The 20391-nt window shown below is 43.7% G+C and overlaps 1 protein-coding gene across 1 annotated transcript in view; it reads left to right on the top strand.

Annotated features, from left to right (window-relative positions):
* Positions 1-20096, top strand: part of LOC102448247 (sodium channel protein type 5 subunit alpha-like) — a 122444-nt gene extending 102348 nt beyond the window's left edge. The window contains exons 23-27 of the mRNA XM_089776792.1: positions 193-246; positions 10677-10818; positions 11647-11747; positions 13286-13556; positions 17078-20096. Of these exons, the coding sequence (XP_089632918.1) occupies positions 193-246; positions 10677-10818; positions 11647-11747; positions 13286-13556; positions 17078-18330 (1821 nt within the window). The 3' untranslated portion in view covers positions 18331-20096. The remainder of the gene's footprint in view (positions 1-192; positions 247-10676; positions 10819-11646; positions 11748-13285; positions 13557-17077) is intronic.
* The last annotated feature ends 295 nt before the right edge of the window (positions 20097-20391 follow it).

Below are 20391 nucleotides of genomic sequence, written 5' to 3'. Positions count from 1 at the left end.
ATGAATAGGGCACAGAGGCCTGTGTCAGACATATCATCAGGGAGATCACCTTCACCAGAAATATGTCTATTGGGCATTTATAGATAGATTGCATTACCTTTGCTCCAGCTCAGTGGTACAAAGATGTTGCAAACTGGCTAAAGCATCTCTCCCTGAAAGTTTAATGGGATTTTAATGTGTCTTTTATTTTAGGCAACATTTAAAGGTTGGATGGACATTATGTATGCAGCAGTAGATTCACGAGAGGTAAGTCATACAAATTAATTATTCTCCCTGGTGACCTTTTCCCCAATTTTTAGTTGTGCTGGATCATTTTCATACTTGCTAGTGTTAGGTGACCCAATGTTATAAATCTTTTCTTTTTGTTGTTTTTGTGATGTTGTTCACCTATGATAAGACATCCTTATTTTTATTTACAGCATCAGATATGTACATTTCACTTGCCAATAACTTACATTACCATAATTATAGTTAATTGAGATAGTGAATATTATGGGGAAAATTGCTTACTGTCAAAGAACAATATTATATTTAAAGTGGATGACAACTATTTAAAATAAATTGTCAAATATTATAATTTATTTAATATTTAGATTACTGTAACATCCAGACACCCAAATCAGAATTGATTCTAATGCATCGGTTGGTGTATGAATGCATAAGTTTTGTGTCTACAAAGAATGAGAGGGCAGTTCACACACAATTAATTTTTGTGTGCTAAATAGTGCATTTTAGTATACATTGCTGGCATATAGACTGTCTACTGTTTTGTCATTCAATATGTATCTGTATGTCAATAGCTGGGACTTTCTGTGGAGTGAGCAGCTAGCATTCCCAGGATGCTTTGCTTCACTGCTGGACTATATACATACTGGAGGATTTCTTGCAGCATGTTTTGAGATATGTCAGTCAGGACTGGAATTCTTCTTTGAGGGACATCCCAGTGGCTCTTCCACAGCAGGTCTCAGTGTGCCCCAGCACTGCAGACCAGATTCTTCACAGCAGTGTTTAGGGGGGCCGTGTAAGCACGGCAGGTAGGGTGTGCGAGCACCACGCAGTGCAACCACGCATGTGCGGCCACCCTCCCCTCAGTTCTTTCTTACCGTCTCCAACTTAAGACAGAGCTCAGCAGTGCTCTTCACTCACTATTATTCTATGTAGGTAAGTTGTTTGTTTTCACCCATTTCTCATTCTTCTTCCTTTTGTTGGTCTCATCCAAGTTCGTTTCCCCCCCCCCCAAAAAGAAAAAAACTGTTATCCAAGTTGTTTTCCCCCATTGCTCTGGTTTTACCCTGTTTGGACAAAAATGCCTTGATCACAAGGATTTAAACGCTGCTTCACCGTTAATGACACGATGCCCATCTCAGATGGACGCTCAGAGTGTGTTAAATACCTAGGCAAGAGTCATGTGCACCAGGATTGCCACTACTGTGCTAAGCTTAAGGCATGTATGTGCAGGGATAGAGACCTCCACTTTAAGATTAGGAATGTAACAGTATAGTCGATTAACCAATTAACCCATAAGCAAATGCTTGTTGGTTAATGCTATAGACTACACGCATTTTCCTGCTCCTGTTGCCAGTAAATTTTTTAGCAGGATGGCCAGCAGTCCCAGCTTGCGTTGGGTCCTGGACTCCTGCTGTGGTTCTGCATTTAAAGTGTATTAGGGGGCAGGTGAGCAGGCAGCCTGGCTCAGTTCCAGCTCATGCCAGCTCCAGGAGCTCAGACCCTCCCCTGGACAGGGGCAGCTGCCACTCCATGCTACTGCCTTTGTATCAGAGGCAGCAGCACAGGGCAACAGGCAGCCAGTCCATAAGGGGAGCTGGTTTTTAAACTGGCTCTCCTCATTTACCAGCTTGAAAAAGCACAGCTGCCTGCCTCTGATCCAGGAACTCAACAGCCCAAAAAACAGAAATCTGACAAGGGGAAAAAATCCTCCAAATAACGTGCCTCCTCTCTATATCATAAATCACAAGTCGCCCACACGGCGCATGACTGAGAAATCAGCACTGAGAGTTGAGGCCGCTCCACGCATCAGCATGTGTGACACGCCAAGTGTCTCTGGCACCCAGCACGGCACCACTAAACAGAGAGCGCAAAAACCCTGCACTGAGACTACATACAAATTAAGGGCCCATTGCAGTGCTAGAGAAACTGAAGGCAGAATCATCAATGCCAGGACTACATCACGTGGCACCTCAAGATCAACTGGCACCAGACTCCAGTACCATCAATGCAGCTACCGGTGCCACAACCGTATGGTACCGCAGTAGTCATCAGTGTCAGTGGACATGCCATCAGCACCGGCACTGAGGTACCTGTGTCACAAGGACCTTGCCGTCTTTTGCACCTTTCACTCCCCATTCCTCGGCACTGATACATTGCCAGCCATAGTGGCACCGAGGTACATCTCTCCTCCTATGCTCCGATCCAGCAATGAAGATGACAGAGGGGAGTTATTATTTTTGCCTCAGCTGTCACCTGGCACCAAGGTCTTGGTACTGTCCTCCCACCCCACTTTTAGACATTCAATGGGGGCTGCAATCCCCCTTGAGAACCATACATATGGATGCCACTGCCCATGCCATACGGCACACAGTGGCAGTATTGGAGTCCATGGCCATGTAATTATAGGAGAAAGCACACTGAGAATACAGACAAACATCCTGAATTCTCCCCTCCACCTCAGTTTCCATCTCCTCAGTGGGTTCAGGAGGATGCAACAGATCAGCGAACCCTTGAATCAGGACCAGATACATCTCCTGACACCAACTCACCGTTCTTGCCGGATGAAGTAGTAATGCCACCATCTCCAATGGCAGCCGTTGACTTTATGTCATTCCAGGACCTTTTTAAAAGAATGGCAGTGATTTTGAATTTTGCCATGGAGGAAGTCTCTGAGACCCAACCTGAGCTTACCAACATCCTATGGGCCACCCCTACCACAAAGATCACACTTCCCATAAATCCTACTATCATGGACCCTGTGAAAACAATTTGACAGATCGCTGCAACCATACTTCCCACCTGCAAAAGGGCTAATAGAAAATACTGCGTTCCCCTATTTGGACTCTCCGCAGCACCAAGGGTCTTCTCCAAGATGCTTTCAGTAGTCACCCCCTACCTAAGGAAACTCAATGTCATCATTTTTCCATATCTTAACGACTGTCTGATCAAGTCCAGATCAGAGGCACAGTCCCATCACAGTATTCATACAGTCATGACTTGCTTCCATTCCTTGGGACTACTAAGAAATGAAACAAAGTCAGTGCTCACACCAGTACAGTCCATACAGTTTATAGGGCACAGCTCAATTCAATGGTGGTAATGACTTCCTTGCCCATCAAAAGGTTCAAGAAAAGTAGGGACCTGGTTAAAAAAATGGCACGTTATCGTCATGGCACATGATTGCCTTCAGTTGCTCGGCCACGTGGCAGCATGAAACCCAGTGGTCTCCAATGTACATCTATTCATGAGGTGTCTCCAGGGCTGGAACAGGCCAAACTACCATCCCCTAAACAGGGTTCTCTCCATTCTGCCACACTACTATTGTGGACAAAGACACAGAACCTATGCACAGGAATCCCATTCCAAACACCAGAGCCCTCTGTCATCATCACAACAGATGCCTCTCTTACGGGTAGGGGAGGTGCACATTGAAAACTCTACCATACCGGGCCTCTGGACACCAAAAGGAAAGACTGTCCATATAAATGTACTGGAAGTAAGATCTGTGAGTTTGTTAATTAGTTAATTCGAAATAAGGTAAATCGAAATAATGCATTTAGATACAAAAACTAATTCGAAATAGCATTTTTCTAATTCAAAATAGCGTGTCCACATTGAGTGGACCCTGAATCGAAGGTAAGGCTGGCTGGAACCAGTGCCAAAAGGGCATCAGGGTCAGACTTAGTGCATGGGACTGCTGCCTCAGGGTAGCTGAGGTCTGTGCTTAAAGGGACCAGACCCCTGATTCCAGACAGACAGTTCTCAGGTTTCTCTGCTTGCTGGTCCACCTCGCTGAGGGACAGCAAAGCATTTGTGTCTCGGAGTGTTCTGCTTGCCCTCGCTCGGTACAGCACAGCACTCTGCAACATGGAACCAGACCTGCCCCCATGGACTCTGCTGCATCCTGTGGACACGTTGCCAGCAGCCTGGCTGCACTGTCTGCAGGCTGCCATCCAGGAGCACCATCAGGATCCAGGGGGCCCTGCGGGAGAGCTTCCACCCTGAGGAGTACTAAGAGCCTCCCTGGTCTGCCCCACTGGGGGCTTGTGCCTCATTCCTCCCTCTCATCCCTTCCCTAGCCCTCCCCGCCCCATGTCAAATAAAAGACATGTATTTTCAAAAATATAACCTGTCTTTATTTAACACAATTGGGGAGGGTAATGAAACTCTGGGGGGACGGGGGAAAGGAGGTAGGAGAGGGTGGGAGAGGGGAGGGAGCTGGAAGGGGGAAGCAAGGGGAAGAAGGAGGAAGGGAAGCTCAGCACTCAGGGCTGGGGGTCTCGCCGGGCCAACCACCTCCCAGCACGGTGGAGGAGGGGGCTTCTGCATCCCCGGGGGGATGGGGAGGAGGGTGCAGAGGTTGAGATGGGGGGTGTGGACATTGAGGAGGAGGGTGTGGAGGTCGAGGAGGAAGAGGTGGGAGGGGGGGCAGGAGTGGGAGGAGGAACAGTAGTTGGGGGGGTAGCAAGCGCAGGACTGGCACGGGGCAGCATGCTCTGCAGCAGGGCCTGCAGGTTACAGTTCATTGCTCAGTCCTCCCGGTGGAGCTGCAGGTCCTCCAGCATTGAGGCCTGGATGGTGCGGTGCAGGGCTCACAGGGCCCCCAGGTGCTGGTCCCGGTACTCCTGCCATGTGCTGGTGGTCCGGAGCAGGCCGCAGATGTGGGAGCATGTCCTGGAAGGGGTGGTGCGCCCTGCACGAGCAGCTGGTGCAGCTGTAGAGAAAGAAGAGAAGTGGTCAGTTCACCCTGGGGACACAGTGGATGATGCCCAGCCCCATTCCCCCCCCCCCCCCCCGCCTCGCGACGTGAGAGTGACCATGCCCTGCACCGTCAGAGCCAATGTGCTTGCACAGAGGCCATGGTCAGGATGTGTGGCTCTCCCTAGGACTGGGAGCTGCCCCAAGACTGCACCCATGCCCCTGTGCCATGTATAGTGTGGCCGGGGCTGGGGGGAGATGTCCCCTGCCTCTGTGTAGAGGGGGTGTGTGAAGGGAGAGCATCCTGCTGGGTCCCACCCTGGGTCGGAAGCGTGTCAGGTCTCTTCACACATGCATGTGCCTATTGGGCCACGGCCCCTGGGTGTCACACAGCTGGAGCCACCTGCCCAAGAGAGGCATGGCACGTGCTTGCACGTGCACAGGTGGCTGCATGATCCGTGGGAGGCATGGCCCACGCACGTGGTCCCTGGTCTTCCTCTCTGCTTCCCCCCCAGATAGGGGACAGTGCTGGCACTTACCTCGTATGGCCTCCCCAGACGACCCTGCCGACTCTGGAGCCGGGACAGCTGGCGGTGGCCTCTCTGGTGTGCCTGGGTCAGAGCCCTCCGGTCCCAGCTCGCTGCCTCCCAGGCTGGCGCAGGCCACCCCGCCCCCCAGGAGTTGGTCGAGGGTGGGGAAGTAGGGGCAGGTGTCAGCGCTGCCCCTAGTGGCCCTGGCGTATGCCTGTCACAGCTCTTTCACCTTCAGGTGCACCCGCTCTTGGGTGCACCTGTGGCCTTTCCTGGCCATGGTGGCCACTATGCAGATGTAGACAGCTGCATTCCTCCGCCTAGTGCAGAAATAATGGATGTTGGGGGCCTCCCCCCAAACCTCAATGAGGTGCATGATCTCCGCACTAGTCCATGAGGACGCGCACCGTCTATGGCCGCTGGCTGGTTCCTGGTTGCTGGGGGACTGAGCGGGGGAGAGCTGGATGCCACTAGCTGCCATCCTGTGGCCACTGGCTGAGGGTCTGCAGCTACTGGCAGGCCTGGCTCTTGCACATGCCCAGTGGCCAGAGTTTGCCCCTTTTAGGGCCCCGGGGCTGGGGGAGAGGAGAGGAGTTTTCCTGGTTTGGACTAGAGTGGCCACAAGAGGAAACTGGGAGGGGCTGGAGGCCCCCTAATTTGAAATAAGTGTCTACACAGCACTTATTTCGAATTAGCTATTTGAATTAGGTGTTATTCCTCGTAGAATGAGGCTTACCTAATTCAAAATAAGGGCTCCGCTATTTTGAATTTATTTCGAAATAGCAATTTGTATGTGTAGACAGCTATTACAGTTAATTCAAAATAACGTCTGTTATTTCGAATTAACTCTGTAGTGTAGACATATCCTGTAAGACTAGCTTGCCAACATTTCCTTCCATTGATAGCCCACAAGCACATCAAGATATACACTGACGATGTCACCAGCATTTTTTACATGAACAGACAAGGGGGCACCCACACTGATGCCCTCTGTACAGAAGCTATTACCCTGTGGAATTGGTGTGTCTCCCATGGCATCGCTATCAGTGCATGTTATCTACTGGGTGCATTGAACACCACGGCCAATGGATTGAGATCACTACCTCAACAGAACAAGTGGCAGATAGACCAGGGGATACTAGACTCAATCTTCACATATTGGGGATACCACGTTGTGACAGAGCGCATGGGGCAAAACCCAGGCCCGGAGTCGGGGCTGGAAGCAAAGACCCAGCTGAGGCAGTTCTGGCTAAGGAGGGCCCAGCTGAGGGCTATATAAAGGAGAGTAGTTTCCCGCTCGGGGAGAGCAGTAAGGAGCTGGCAGCTGGGAAAGCAGGAGGCTCCCAGCAGCTCAAGGAGTGCTGGGGCAGCAAGGCAGGGACTGGAGAGGTCTGGCCAAGCAAGCTCCCAGGCTGTAGGGCCTGGAGCGCAGCCTGGGGCTAGGAGGCCTGTGGAGACGCAGCTGTGATAAACTGGGGTAGCAGGTCCATACCCCTTCGCCGGTGATGAGCGGCCCTTACAGACTGCAGTTTGCCCTAAAACAGGGGCAAGATGAAGACTGGCAGAGGGTCACTGAGGCAGGGTGGTGAGTCCTCTCCCCCACACCTCTAATAGACCTTTTCACCACAAGTACCAACAAAAAGTGCCCACTATACTGCTCTAGAGCAGGCATAGGCAAAGGTTCCCTGAGGTATACTCTCACCATCAAATGAAGTCGTTGTCTCCTCTACGCCTTCCCTCCCATTTCCTTCCTTCTCACAATACTCAAGATAAGGAAGGACAAGGCCAGAGTTATTGTAATAGCTCCATGCTGGCCCAGACAGCCCTGGTTCCCCTTTCTCAGCAGAATGGCACTGTTTCTGCCAATTTCCTTGCCATGCAACCCCAGACTGTTATATCAACAAGGCCTACAGACCCAACACCCATGGTTCCTTAGTCTCCATCTAAAGGCTTGGTACCTGGATGGCTCTCAGGCATAGAGTTACAGTATGTAAAGTATTTTTGCATAGTTGTGCAGCCTCAATGCGTAAAACATATTCCACTAAATGGACACATTTTACACATTGGGCCCTCCCTCGTAACATCTTTCCTGAGACTGTCCCATTATCTTTCATCCTTGTCTACCTCCTGCACTTAAAGAAGTCCAACCTTTCTGTAAGCTCTGTTAGCTCTATTAGCTGCACCTAGCTGCTATAACCACATTCCATACAAAAATAGATAACACAGTCTTTGCCCATCCAATGACAAATCGCTTTATGAAGGGCCTCCAGTCACTATATCCTGATGTAACTCTGCCAAGGGAGCTATGGAACCTCCATTTAGTTCTCAGTGCTCTCACCAACCCTCCATTTGAACCTATAGCCACTTGCACGCTTCTCCATCTCTCTATGAAAACTGCACTTTTAGTGGGGAATTACATCTGCCAGGCAGGTGCAATGGCCACCCTGATGGCGGATCCTCCATACAACACCTTTTTAAAGGATAAAGTCATGCTACATGCCCACCCCAAGTTCCTCCCCAAAGTGTACTTCTTATTCCACATAAACCATACTATTCACTTGTCTGTATTTTTCCCAAACCTCACACCAATACCTTTGAAGCAAGGATGCATGCTCTAGATGTCCTCGGGGCTCTCTCATTTTACATTCACAGAACGAGGCCTTTTAGAGCTTCTCCTGGACTCTTTATATCCATCTATAAACACAAAAAGGACAACAGATACCCTCCCAAAGACTGTCTCGCTGGATATTTAACGGCATAGCCTGATGCTACAGCCAGCTTGCGCCAGCTACCGCCATTCGGGACCATTCTGCCGGGGCTGTGGACACAGCTGTAGCTTACCTCTGAAAGATCCCTCTCAAGGACATATGCACTGCAGCCACATGAGCTTCTGACCAAATATTTGTGAAGCATGTACTTTCTCATGGACCTGTCTCCTCAACGAGGGTTGTCAAGACCATGTTATCTACAGCTTATCTGCCAGATCCAAAGTTCCTGCCTCCTTAGGACATATTGCTTTGCAGTCACTTGCTGTGGAGCACCCACAGGAATGTCTCTCTCTTGAAGAGGAGGTTATTCACCTTTAGCCATAACTGACGTTCTTCGAGATGAGCGTCCCTGTGGGTGCTACAATACCCTCCCGTCCTCCCCTCTATTTGGAGACCTCTTTTTCTACGAGCCGGTTTCCGGAGAGAGAAGGAACTGAGGGAAGAGTGGCTGCGCATGTGAATTTGCAATGTATGTTGCTCACACACCCTACTTGCCGCACATGCATGGCCCGCCCCCCAGGCCCTGCTGTGAAGAATCCGGTCTATGGCGCTGAGATGCACCGACACCTGCTGTGGAGCACTTCCAGGGTACGGCTAGACTACACTGCTTTTTCTGATTCTTTTGTTGGAAGAGTCTTTCCCAACATTTGGCCCATCTAGACTGGGATGTCTAGACTTGGCCAAATGTCGGGAAAAAAACCTCTTTCAGAAGCCCCCTTATTCCTTGTGGAATGAGAATTACAGAGGCTTCTGAAAGAGCGCGTTTGCTCTTCTGCAAAAAAAGTAGAAGAGCAAATGTGTTCCCTGGACGTGGAACAGTTCAACCGTTTAGTCTAGCCGTACCCCTAGGGACTCTCATCTCGAAGACCATCAGTAACTACTAAAGCTGCGTAACCTCTTTTTCTGGTACTTTAGAGTTGCTAACTTTCTATTTGCAGAAAACTTAAGAACCGAAGACAATGATCAAGCGATTTGTCTCGTGCCATCCATCTCCAGCCTCTGACAAACAGAGGCCAGGGACACCATTCCTACCCCCTGGCTAATAGCTTTTTATGAACTTAACCTCCATGAATTTATCTAGCTTCTCTTTAAACTCTGTTATAGTTCTAGCCTTCACAGCCTCCTCTGGCAAGGAGTTCCACAGGCTGACTATGCAAACACCCTACCCTGCCCCTTCTCCAAGGCTATACCACCCCACTGCCAACTCAATCCACTCTGTCACTTGCTCTCGCCCCTCCTTGTTTACTCACTCATTTTCACGAGGGTGGGGAAGCAGGTTGAAGTGTGGGCTCTTGCTGAGAGTACAGACTCTGGGGTAGGGCCTGGTATGAAGAGTTTAGGGTGAAAGAGGAGGCTCTGGACTGCAGAGTGGAATCAAGGGGTTCTGAGTATGGGAGGGGGCTCATGGCTGGGGCGAGGGGTTGGAGTGTAGGAGGGAGTAAGGGCTCCAGCTGGAGGATGGGTTCTGGGGTAGGGCTGGAAATGAAGAGATTAGGTGCAGGAGGGGGCTGCAAGCCAGAGCAGGGGTTGAGGTGCAGATGAGGTGTGGGGTGAAGACTCTGGGAGGGAGTTTGAGTACAGCAGGGGACTTAAGGCTAGGGCAAGCTTCTGTGATGTGAGAGAGGGCTTGGGGATGCAGATTCCAGACGGCTCTCATTTCAAGCAACTCCCAGAAGCAGCAGCATATCCCTCTTGCTCCGAGGAAGAGGCATGGCAAGGCATAATTATAAAAAACATTAGTGCCAATTACAGGAATCTGTTCTGCACAGTGGGCAGAGAATATCATAACAAAGATTGCAAAGGAAATAAAAATAATAAATAGCAGTTATACTATTAATAGATATTGGGCCAAATATTCCACCCAATTACTTCAATGGAAACACACCCACAGAAAATTTGGCATATTTTCAGTAGGCATTTTCAGCGTATCAGGAAGGATAATCAAATTCTAAGCAAAATGTTTTCCTTGTGAAATTGTCATTCACGTTTTCTGTGGTGTCTTTGGATTTAACTTTAATTATACTACTCATTTTGTCTCTAGTTCCCTTTCTTTCTACACTCTCCTGACAAAATGCAAGATCTATGGCTTGTGTACAGTGAGTTAGTGCACAGCTAGCCAGGGTGTGAAACCAGAGTGCAGCAGCTTACTAAACATACATCACTGTGCTATAGCAGTGAACATATGATGTAAGTCCCAGAGTGTGACTTAATCGTGCCCAGCTGGTGTACTGTAAATTCCCACCTGGGTTTGCTGCACACTAACTCTCTGGGTAGTTAATCCCTAATTTTTCTGCATTACAGACCATTTTTTCTGCATTTCTAGTGGTGAAACAAGTTTGATATCCTGCAAGTATCTCTGCATGGAAGAATCCCTACACTTTTACAGAGCTCATTCCAGAATGACAGCCATACTGTTCTTAGTTAATTTTCATCTTGCTTTTCATTTTCACAGAAAGAAGATCAGCCAAAGATGGAACGTAATTTATACATGTATCTCTATTTTGTGATTTTCATCATTTTTGGATCGTTCTTCACACTGAATCTTTTTGTCGGTGTCATTATAGACAATTTTAACCAACAAAAGAAAAAGATAAGTATATTGGATATGTACCCAGGCCCTTAATATATTCCTTATGTGTTGTCTTCAAACTAGAGGATGCTAGCTGTACACTGAAGCTCTGAAACATCTATACGCATGTATTACATGGAGCAGCATCAGTATTGAATTTAATAGAGGCTCATTACAAGTGAAGTGCTTCCCTTTCTCCATTCCATTACCTTATATCTCAGCCCGGTAATTCTCATCTCCTGGGGCTGCTTTGATTCATAAGAATCCCTGAAGCCTGCTACATAGTTCCATGATGCTGCTTCTCCTGCCCTTGAGCTGAGCACTGTGGCACAAGGTCTGAGAACAGCCCTTGATTAGGCAGACCTTGTGTGGGCAGTGGGCCTTCCAAGGAGGAAACAGCAAGATGGGCTGGAGAGGCAGGGAGAAAATTGCTCCTTCTCTCAGGTGCCTGGGCTCTTAGTAACCTAATCATTTTCCTGGTTCACCACTGAACTGCTGTTCTGAAAGATCTTTGTTAATTTCCTGCGCTGTTTTAGGCCTAATAAGGTGGAAGAAGGGTAAGCAAGAGTTGAAAGAATAGAAAAAGAAAGAAATATTGAATTCCAATAATTTAGACCTTTGGTGTCCAACAAGTTCTGAAGCGGTAGCCACATAGTGGCTACTGCTATGGTGAACTAGCCACACGCACTGGCCAAATAGCCACATTGTTCAAGCCAACTAGCCACACTCAAACAGCCAAATAGCCACATGTGGCTAACGGCTAGCATGTTGAACACTACAGATTTAAACTCTTGCATGGCAGCAATGTTTCTTTTCATCAACAATAACAGTATCATTGTCTCCATATACTTAGGTGGACAAGACATATTTATGACAGAAGAACAGAGAAAATACTATAATGCAATGAAAAAACTGGGATCCAAGAAACCCCAAAAACCCATCCCAAGGCCATTGGTAAGATCCAAATTCTTTCAATAAAAATATCTCTAATAAAAGAAAATCTATAATAAAATTAACTTAATCCACTGTGTTTGTATGTGGGAGAAAGGAGATTAATGCATGTACAATATACCTATTTCTTTCCATTAGTTTACAGTGTTCATAATCTTACCTCTGCACCAAAAATTGTCATTGATTATAAAGATTATACAGATTAAATGTTTATGGATTTCAATAAATAGCTTTGTATATTTATCTTGAAACTGATTATTCTTTGGGATTTATATACTCTGATATAAATATATAACCTACTTATTATGAAATTAAATAACATATTAACATATAAGGATTGGAGCTATCTGCTAGGGAATATTTACATTTATTTTGCATGGTTACTGCAGATGATTGGGGAACAGGGAGAAATAGTAGATGTGACAACTTCATTTTAACAAAGCTTTAACACAGTTCCACATGACATTCAAATAAGCAAAATTGGGAAATTTGGCCATGATGGAATTACTATAAAATAGGTACAAAACTGGTTGAAAAACCATACCCTGAGAGTACTTATTAATGGTTCGCTGTCAGAGTGATTAGACATATCTAATGGGATCTCAAAAAGATCTGTCTTGTGTCTCGTATTACTCAACATTTTCATTATTGACTCAGATCATGGAGGGGAGAGCACTAATAAAAATTACAGATAACATCAATCTGGTTGTGATTACAAGTACTTTGGAGAACAGGAATAAAATTTGATATGACCTTAACATTGGACAATTGGTCTAAAAGCAACAAAATAAAATTCAATAAGTAAAAGTTCAAACTACTACACTTAGGGAAAAAAAGGAAATACACAAATACAAAGCGAGGAATAACTGGCTAGGCAATAGAGCTGCAGAAAAGAGTCTGGGGATCACAGTGGATCACAAATAGAATATGAACCAATTGTATGATGCTATTTGTAAAAAAGCATAATATTCAGGTTCTAATTCTGTTTTGCTTAGTATTCAAGAGGCTTTAGCAGGAGTTTTGTGTACATATATTTTAAGAAAGACGTGGACAAACTGCAGTCCGGAGTAGAGCAACAATAATGATTAAATGTTTTGAAAATATACCTATGGGGAAAGATTAAAAAATGGGCATGTTTTGTCTTGAGAAAAGAAGAGTGAAGTGGGACCTAATAACAGTTTTCAAATATGTTAAGGGGTCTCTTAGCAGGACTGTGATCCAATTTTCTCAATGTCCACAGAAGGCCAAACAAGAAAAATCAATTTAATCTAATGAGCTATTAGAAAAAAACCTTCCTATCAGGCTAGTTAAGTTTCGTAGTGGGTTGCAAAGCGAGATTATGGAATCCCCATAATTGAAGATTTTTAGTAACAGGTTAGTCAATAGCTATCAGGTATTATCTAGGTATACTTGGTCCTGCCTCAGTTCAAGAGGATGGACTGGATGACTTCTTGAGGTCCCTTCTAGCCCTGCATTTCTATTATTGTAAGTTTGCCTACATTCTTGTAATCAATACTAAAAACTTTTTATTTATCCCACAGAACAAATACCAAGGTTTCATTTTTGACATCGTTACAAGCCAAGCCTTTGATGTTATCATCATGATTCTCATCTGCCTTAACATGATCACTATGATGGTAGAAACTGATGATCAAAGTATAAAGAAGACTAACATTCTTAACAAAATCAACATCCTCTTTGTTGCCATCTTTACTGCAGAGTGCATCATGAAATTGTTGGCCCTAAGACACTACTACTTCACCAATGGCTGGAACATATTTGATTTAAGTGTTGTCATCATGTCCATTGTTGGTAGGTAAAAATACACAATTTCTTCACTATCCCAAATTTTGTTTTCATAAAAGTTACAATTTGCTTCTTGGCCACAAATTGTTGCTGAAATGTGACGCAGGATGCTAGAAACAAAGTGTTGGGGAAAATACTCAAAACAGATTTAAAAAAAAGAGAGGGAAAAGGAAATAAAGGTCAGAGGAATAAATATCAACAAATATATTTAAAATAGCACAGAAGGTGAATTTATAAACTTTTCCTATTTTCTCTTAACTTTTAAAAGGAACTACTTTTTATAGTGGAAGGATACAATCTCTGATAGCTTTTTTGTTTTACTGTTTTAAAAGTTGTAAATGTAATGAATAATGTTATAATAAATATTATACTTGGTCTCATAACTCTGAAAAGAGAATTCAGGTGGAAAAATTATAATTTTCCATGTTAATTAGGGTTTATTGTAGAGATGTGAAATATTTTAATTTTTACAAAACTGCAGATTATTTTTTCAGACCTTAGTGATGGTATAATCTTTTATCATATGATATAACTTTTAATAATTTTGGTTTATGGAGAAATATTTTGCCAATTTTGAGGCATATACAACACTAGACCCAACAAGGGTGGGAGTGGCCGGTGGTTGTCCCCCGGGGTGGCTGTGAGGCATGCTGCCTGGCACCTGCTCCCTTGGGCTGGTCCAGGTCCGCAGCGGCTGCGCTGTCTGGCCAGCGGCTGCTCCCTAGGGCCAGCCACTGGTGGCAGGATCTGTGCTGCCTGTCCGACAGCTGCTCCCTCCGGATGGAGAGCTTGCTGCCCCCTGTGATCATTCTAGAGTATAACTTTCCCTCATGCTTGCTGTTCCCTTGTGATAATTCTGGAATATAACTATCCCTGCTATAAGAGCCCTCCCTTTACATATGATGAGAAACAATCAGATTCCAGGCACATCCTATTGTCCTGGCACAACGAAACCCTGACCTTGCTTTAAAGATATGAAAGGAAGCAGCATACCAAATTTGGTGGTCCTTGCTCTTGCCGTTTAGGAGAAGTTCCTGAACAAACAGACTCATGGATGAACAGACACACACAAACTCTTTCCAATATGTAATAGATATTCATACTGTAAAGGAGAATCTGTTGCAAATATTTAAATTGAAATATAGCTACTTTAATTAATCAATCCTGTATAACTGTAGTTATGGGAGTCCAGATATTGCTAAATGTTTTACAATTTTCCAATCATTCTTGTGAATAAGCACATTACCTTTGATAATTTCTCTTGTTAGAATAATCATTCTATATTGAGAAATTCTTACCTCACCCTCAAACACATTGATTTTTGTCTTCATGCCTATAATATATTGTCATAAATGTACCATTTTATTTTACAATCTAATTTAGACTGTATCTTGATTCACCTCTCACACTGGTAGAACTCAGCAGTTGCTCAACTGAAGTCAATGGAATAATACTAGAGTAGTGGTTCCCAACCTTTTCAAGCATATATCAATCTATTAAAATTTTATGGACTCCCCCTCCCCCCAAACAATATACCTATTTTCAAACACTCCATTACTTGATAATCATTTGAAATGTATAATAGTTCATGGTATCTTTTACAGGGTGTCCACATTGAAATGTAACAACTTTGAGGTGTCATATATCTGTATTGAATAACATTTTATTGACTTCACTGATCCATTTTTCCTAGCAGCAGCCCAACTAAACCCTTCCTGCCACTCTAGTAGCTTTTGAATGGTTAGAGCAGGGTGACATTTGCGTAACACGATAGTTTCAAAAAAGAGAAAAAATGGTAAAAAGTGACTGACCAGTTTATAAGCCGACTCCAGTGTACAGTCACAGCATGTCAGTTTTAATGTGGGCTGAGGGATATGCAGGCTTCAGGGCACAGAGTTTCTCAGCTCCCATGGGCTGCTGTTCGCTGTTCACAGCGAATGGGACCTGAGAGTCTCTGTGCTTGCAAGCAAACAAACTCAGACTCTGCAAGCAAAAAATGTCTCAGCAGAGTACAGCAGAGTCCACAGCACTTCCCAGGGTCACTTCCCAGCCCCGAAGGACAAATAGCTGGCGCACTAAGGACTTTTTATCCACATGGAGCATCTGTAGGCTTGGAGCCTGCCTTTCACCGTTCTGGGTCAAGGGATGCATCAGGAAGCTGTGGCCAGCATGTCCCTTGGCTCGTGCTGCTTCCTCAACTCCTGCCCCCTCCGTCTCCTGCCCATCCACAGAGAATATGGCAAGGGGGCTCTCATGACTAAAGGCAGTTCCTGCCCTGGCACTCCATCCTTGGCTAGGCACAGAGCTGTGGGGGAGAAAAGGAAAGGAAAAGAAAAGTAAGTATTGAGCCCACCACAGGACTGGGAGTAGGGAGAGGGCTGGAGTGTAAACAGCAGCGCAGCTGTCCGCGGGAAGGCAGATGGTCATGAATGGTGAGCCCTTGGGCAAAAATCACCTGGTGGAAAGTTTCAGTTCCGTGGAGGGCCCGATCCTTACGAGTATTGAAAAAAATGTATCCAAACCTCTTTCTGACTCCTCTTTGGTGACAGAGGTGAAAAACAGGAAGAAAAGAAGTGGATCCCCATAAAGATTAGGAGATTTAAGAAAAAATCTCCCTTAAAAGACAAATATTTCTCTATGGTGCCCATTGCTACAAGGAATTCCTAGGAAACAGAAAAAATGAATAGACCTTAAGGGAGAGCAAGAGAAAGAGGAGGAGGGCAGGGGGAAGAGAGTAACCATTTACATCAAGCCTTGGCCAGTTGATATCTGGAATATTACCTTTTTTCTGTTTTTGTGCAAGACTTCTTGGGGCTACAATAGAACAGTTTTGGAGGCCATCAATAAATTTGGTTGTCCTTCTGTAACAACACTTCTGGACTGGTCATCTTCAGTGATTGAACCTGAGACTTAAAGATCTAAAAGAATGGACTTTGTCCATTTTTTAGAGGCAGTACCAGACTAATAAACTTTTGTGTGGTCAAGCCACTAGAAAGGGGCCGAAAAGCCTTGGTATATAGAAGGATTACACTGTTATTTAACCTGTCTTTTTCTCTGGTTTATATATCCCTCATCACCACAGTATCTAAATATCGAATGCCTATGACTCTGGTGTCATGTTTTGTTTTTTTAATATGAGCTTTGGTTTTTTCCAACTTTTAGGGCCAGATGGGAAAATACATTTACATAAACTGTGCCTATAGAATGCACATGTACCTAGTGGTTGTGCAAAATGTTGCAAATAAAACACCTACTTCTATGTTTTACATGTGCACTAAGCTAATATACAGATTTTAGGGACACAACGTACACACTGGTGTTTGAAAAATACATTCTGTTGTCTTGTTATTGTTTTAATTTCAAAATTTTTTACAACTAAGCCATTTAACTTTTAAAAAATGTGTACCTTTTCCTTGAAGAATCAAAATCTATCCATTCTAGTACATTTTTATTTATACTATTATTTCTTTAAGATAATAATTAGCAACAATTAGAAATTCTAATTAATTATTAATTTCTGTTTTTAGGTACTGTGCTCTCTGGCATTGTAAAAGCATTTGAAAATTATTTCTCACCTACACTCTTCAGAGTCATTCGTTTGGCTCGAATTGGACGAATACTGAGACTAATCCGAGCTGCCAAAGGAATTAGAACTCTTCTTTTTGCCTTAATGATGTCCCTTCCTGCTTTGTTCAACATTGGCCTCTTACTTTTTCTGGTCATGTTTATTTATGCCATTTTTGGCATGGCTAACTTTGCTTATGTTAAGTGGGAGAATGGGATTGATGACATGTTCAATTTCCAAACCTTTGCTAACAGCATGCTCTGTCTTTTCCAAATCACAACTTCTGCTGGCTGGGATGGTCTTCTCAGCCCTATTTTAAACACTGGACCGCCATATTGTGATCCAGCCATACCAAGTGCTGTGGGAGAATGTGGCAAGCCTGCTGTGGGAGAATGTGGCAAGCCTGCTGTGGGTATTATATTCTTTGTAAGTTACATCATTATATCTTTTCTTATTGTTGTAAACATGTATATAGCTGTAATTTTAGAGAACTTCAATGTTGCCACTGAGGAGAGTACAGATCCTCTAAGTGAAGATGACTTTGATATGTTTTATGAAGTCTGGGAGAAATTTGATCCAGAGGCAACTCAGTTTATGAAGTATTCTGCACTTTCAGACTTTGCAGATGCTCTGGCAGAACCTTTACGTGTACCCAAACCAAATAAAATTGAGCTCACAGCAATGGATCTTCCCATGGTCAGTGGAGACAGGATCCACTGTTTGGATATTTTATTTGCTTTTACCAAACGGGTGCTAGGAGAATCTGGAGACATGGATACTCTAAAAGTTCAGATGGAGGAAAAGTTTATGGCTGCCAATCCATCCAAGCTTTCTTATGAACCAATCACAACTACAATTAGACAGAAGCAAGAGGAAGTTTCTGCCATTATTATCCAGAGGGTTTACAGGAGACATTTGAATCAACATCCCATGAGGCAGACCTCTTTTGTATGCCGTAATAGAACCTGTGATGGTGACATCCTTGAAGATGCTCCAGAGAAAGAAGGCCTCGCTGAATTCATGGTGAATGAAAATGCTGATAGAAATTTAGACAAATCAGAATCTGCATCCACAGCATCTTTCCCTCCATCCTATGACAGTGTCACCAGGACCACTAATGATCACCTCAAGGTGAAGATGGCAGACTCTCCCCAGAGTGATGAACCTATAGATTATTCACTATTTGCAGAGAGAGAGAAAAAATCCATTGTTTAAGATTTTGTTAAGACTGCTTTAAAATATTGTTCACAGCATGTAATGATGTACAAATACAGCAGTTGAAGCTTTCTTATTAAACATTAGTTGCAAAAGAACCATTGGTGATTTACCCTTAACTACAAGAGTTGGCAAGGTATAACCTTTGCTCTTGCTGCATTCAACTTTGCTTAATGTTTATATTTATATATGTAAAGGAAGAATCTGTGCATGGCTACAAACGTTATATCAGTGATAATCCAAAATTAAGACAGAATCCTTAGTACGTAGTTATCATGGCCCTGACACAGTATTGATAGAGCTGTATTTTATTTCTGGTAACTAGACTTCTTTATATTGGTTTGCTTTGTTGGGCGCAAGTTCAAGGAGTGGAAGATAAGTTTCATGGTGTCTGGAAATAAATGTCTGCCTGGGGCAAAGCATGGGTTGGGAGAAAATTTAAGGGTTGGGGGTTTTAGAAGTAGGGAGAGGATTGTAATGTAGCCTTAATTAATTCCTAATTAATATTTTGATTATAAACCTGGTATATTAATGGCTCACAATCTGTTCAGTCCTGTGATCACATATCATGACATAACCATTGCATGATTCATTGATATGTCATAATGTACTGGAACTGCTCCAATACAATGAATTTCAACAGAATAGCCATGGTGTGTATACTGTTGTAGTTATATTACTGAAGTATAATGAAATAATAAATGTAACATTCAACATTCCAGAAATAGTAATGAACTGAGTAAGAACTTTCTTATTTTTTAAGCAAACCTGATTTTTATCCTTTGTAATTATGACATTGGCCTAGTTATCTTCACCGTGTTTTCTTCCAAAAAGTCTTTGCTACTCTAGTGGTGTTATGCTCTTACAAAAATCCCACAAAGGCCTCAACTCCTGGACCTGGGTTCAATCTCTTTTCCCATGTATGTGAATACTTATTGGATATATATGTGTTCATATTCTCGGTGTGAACCATTTCAGTTTTCAGTGGCTGATTTCTCTTCCTTTGGGTCATATTTCAGTGTTTCCAAGATCCTTATTTCCACTCCATTTGTTTAAATACCATTCAGTTTTACCTGCAGGTCAGTTTTCAAGATTATATACTTTTTATGTTACAAGATATATGTGACTATGAAGAATGGTTGGTCTGGAGGAGGGGAGGAGCAGCTTTCCTTTCTTCACCACAGTAATTTCAGACTGAGAGGAAGCTTGGCCTTATGGTTGAGGCAGTACACTGGGACTCTGATCCAGGTTCAGTTTCTTCCTTAGTTACATTCTTCCCATGTGACCGTAGGCAAATAATGTCTGATTTCAGTGTAGATATGACCTTATTCTCTCTCTCACTCAGTGTTCCACCTGTAAAATGGGAATAATAATTATTATTATTTTCTCCCTCCTTCACTTGTGTCTGTCTCTCTGTTTAGACTTTCTGGGCAGACACTGTCTCTTACTATACATATGTAAAGGGCCTTGCGCAATGGGGATGCAATCTGATCTGAAGCTTCTAGGTACTATTTGAATACAAGAAATAATCAATAATATGTGAAATGTCTTTTAATTTTCTTTCTCTCTGTTGTATTTCCCTGCTTCCCCTCATCGATATGAATTCTCGCTAAGAAGTTTTAGGTCCATACTGTTGTTTTCTTCCTATAATTTGAATCTAGATACAGTCGATCATATCTGTTGTCAGTGTGAATTAGCATAGTGTCATAGAAGTTAGTTACTCTGTACCATTGAGATTTGAACTATGCAGATTTGCACCAGCTGAAGATCTGCAAAATAACTAAATAAAATACTTATTTTTATGAAGTGTTTGTTACTACACATTTTTTTTAAAAAAAAAATCTTATTTGTGACCCAGCACAAATCAGGTGATGACCCAAAACGAATTGCTACTTGCTGATTTGTTGGGAATCATTTTGCTAGGCTCTTCACCAGTAAATACAATCCATCTCCATCAATAGATAAAGCTTAATTTTATAAATTTAAAATCTTACATTAGGGTAAAATTAATCTCTCCCTGAATAGAGACCAAGGAATTCATGTTTATGCAAGATACTAAAA

This window comes from Pelodiscus sinensis, chromosome 2 (assembly GCF_052426305.1).
Source record: "Pelodiscus sinensis isolate ZL-2025 chromosome 2, ASM5242630v1, whole genome shotgun sequence".
NCBI classification, from domain to species: domain Eukaryota; kingdom Metazoa; phylum Chordata; order Testudines; family Trionychidae; genus Pelodiscus; species Pelodiscus sinensis.
This window is presented reverse-complemented; position numbering and strand designations above follow the sequence as displayed.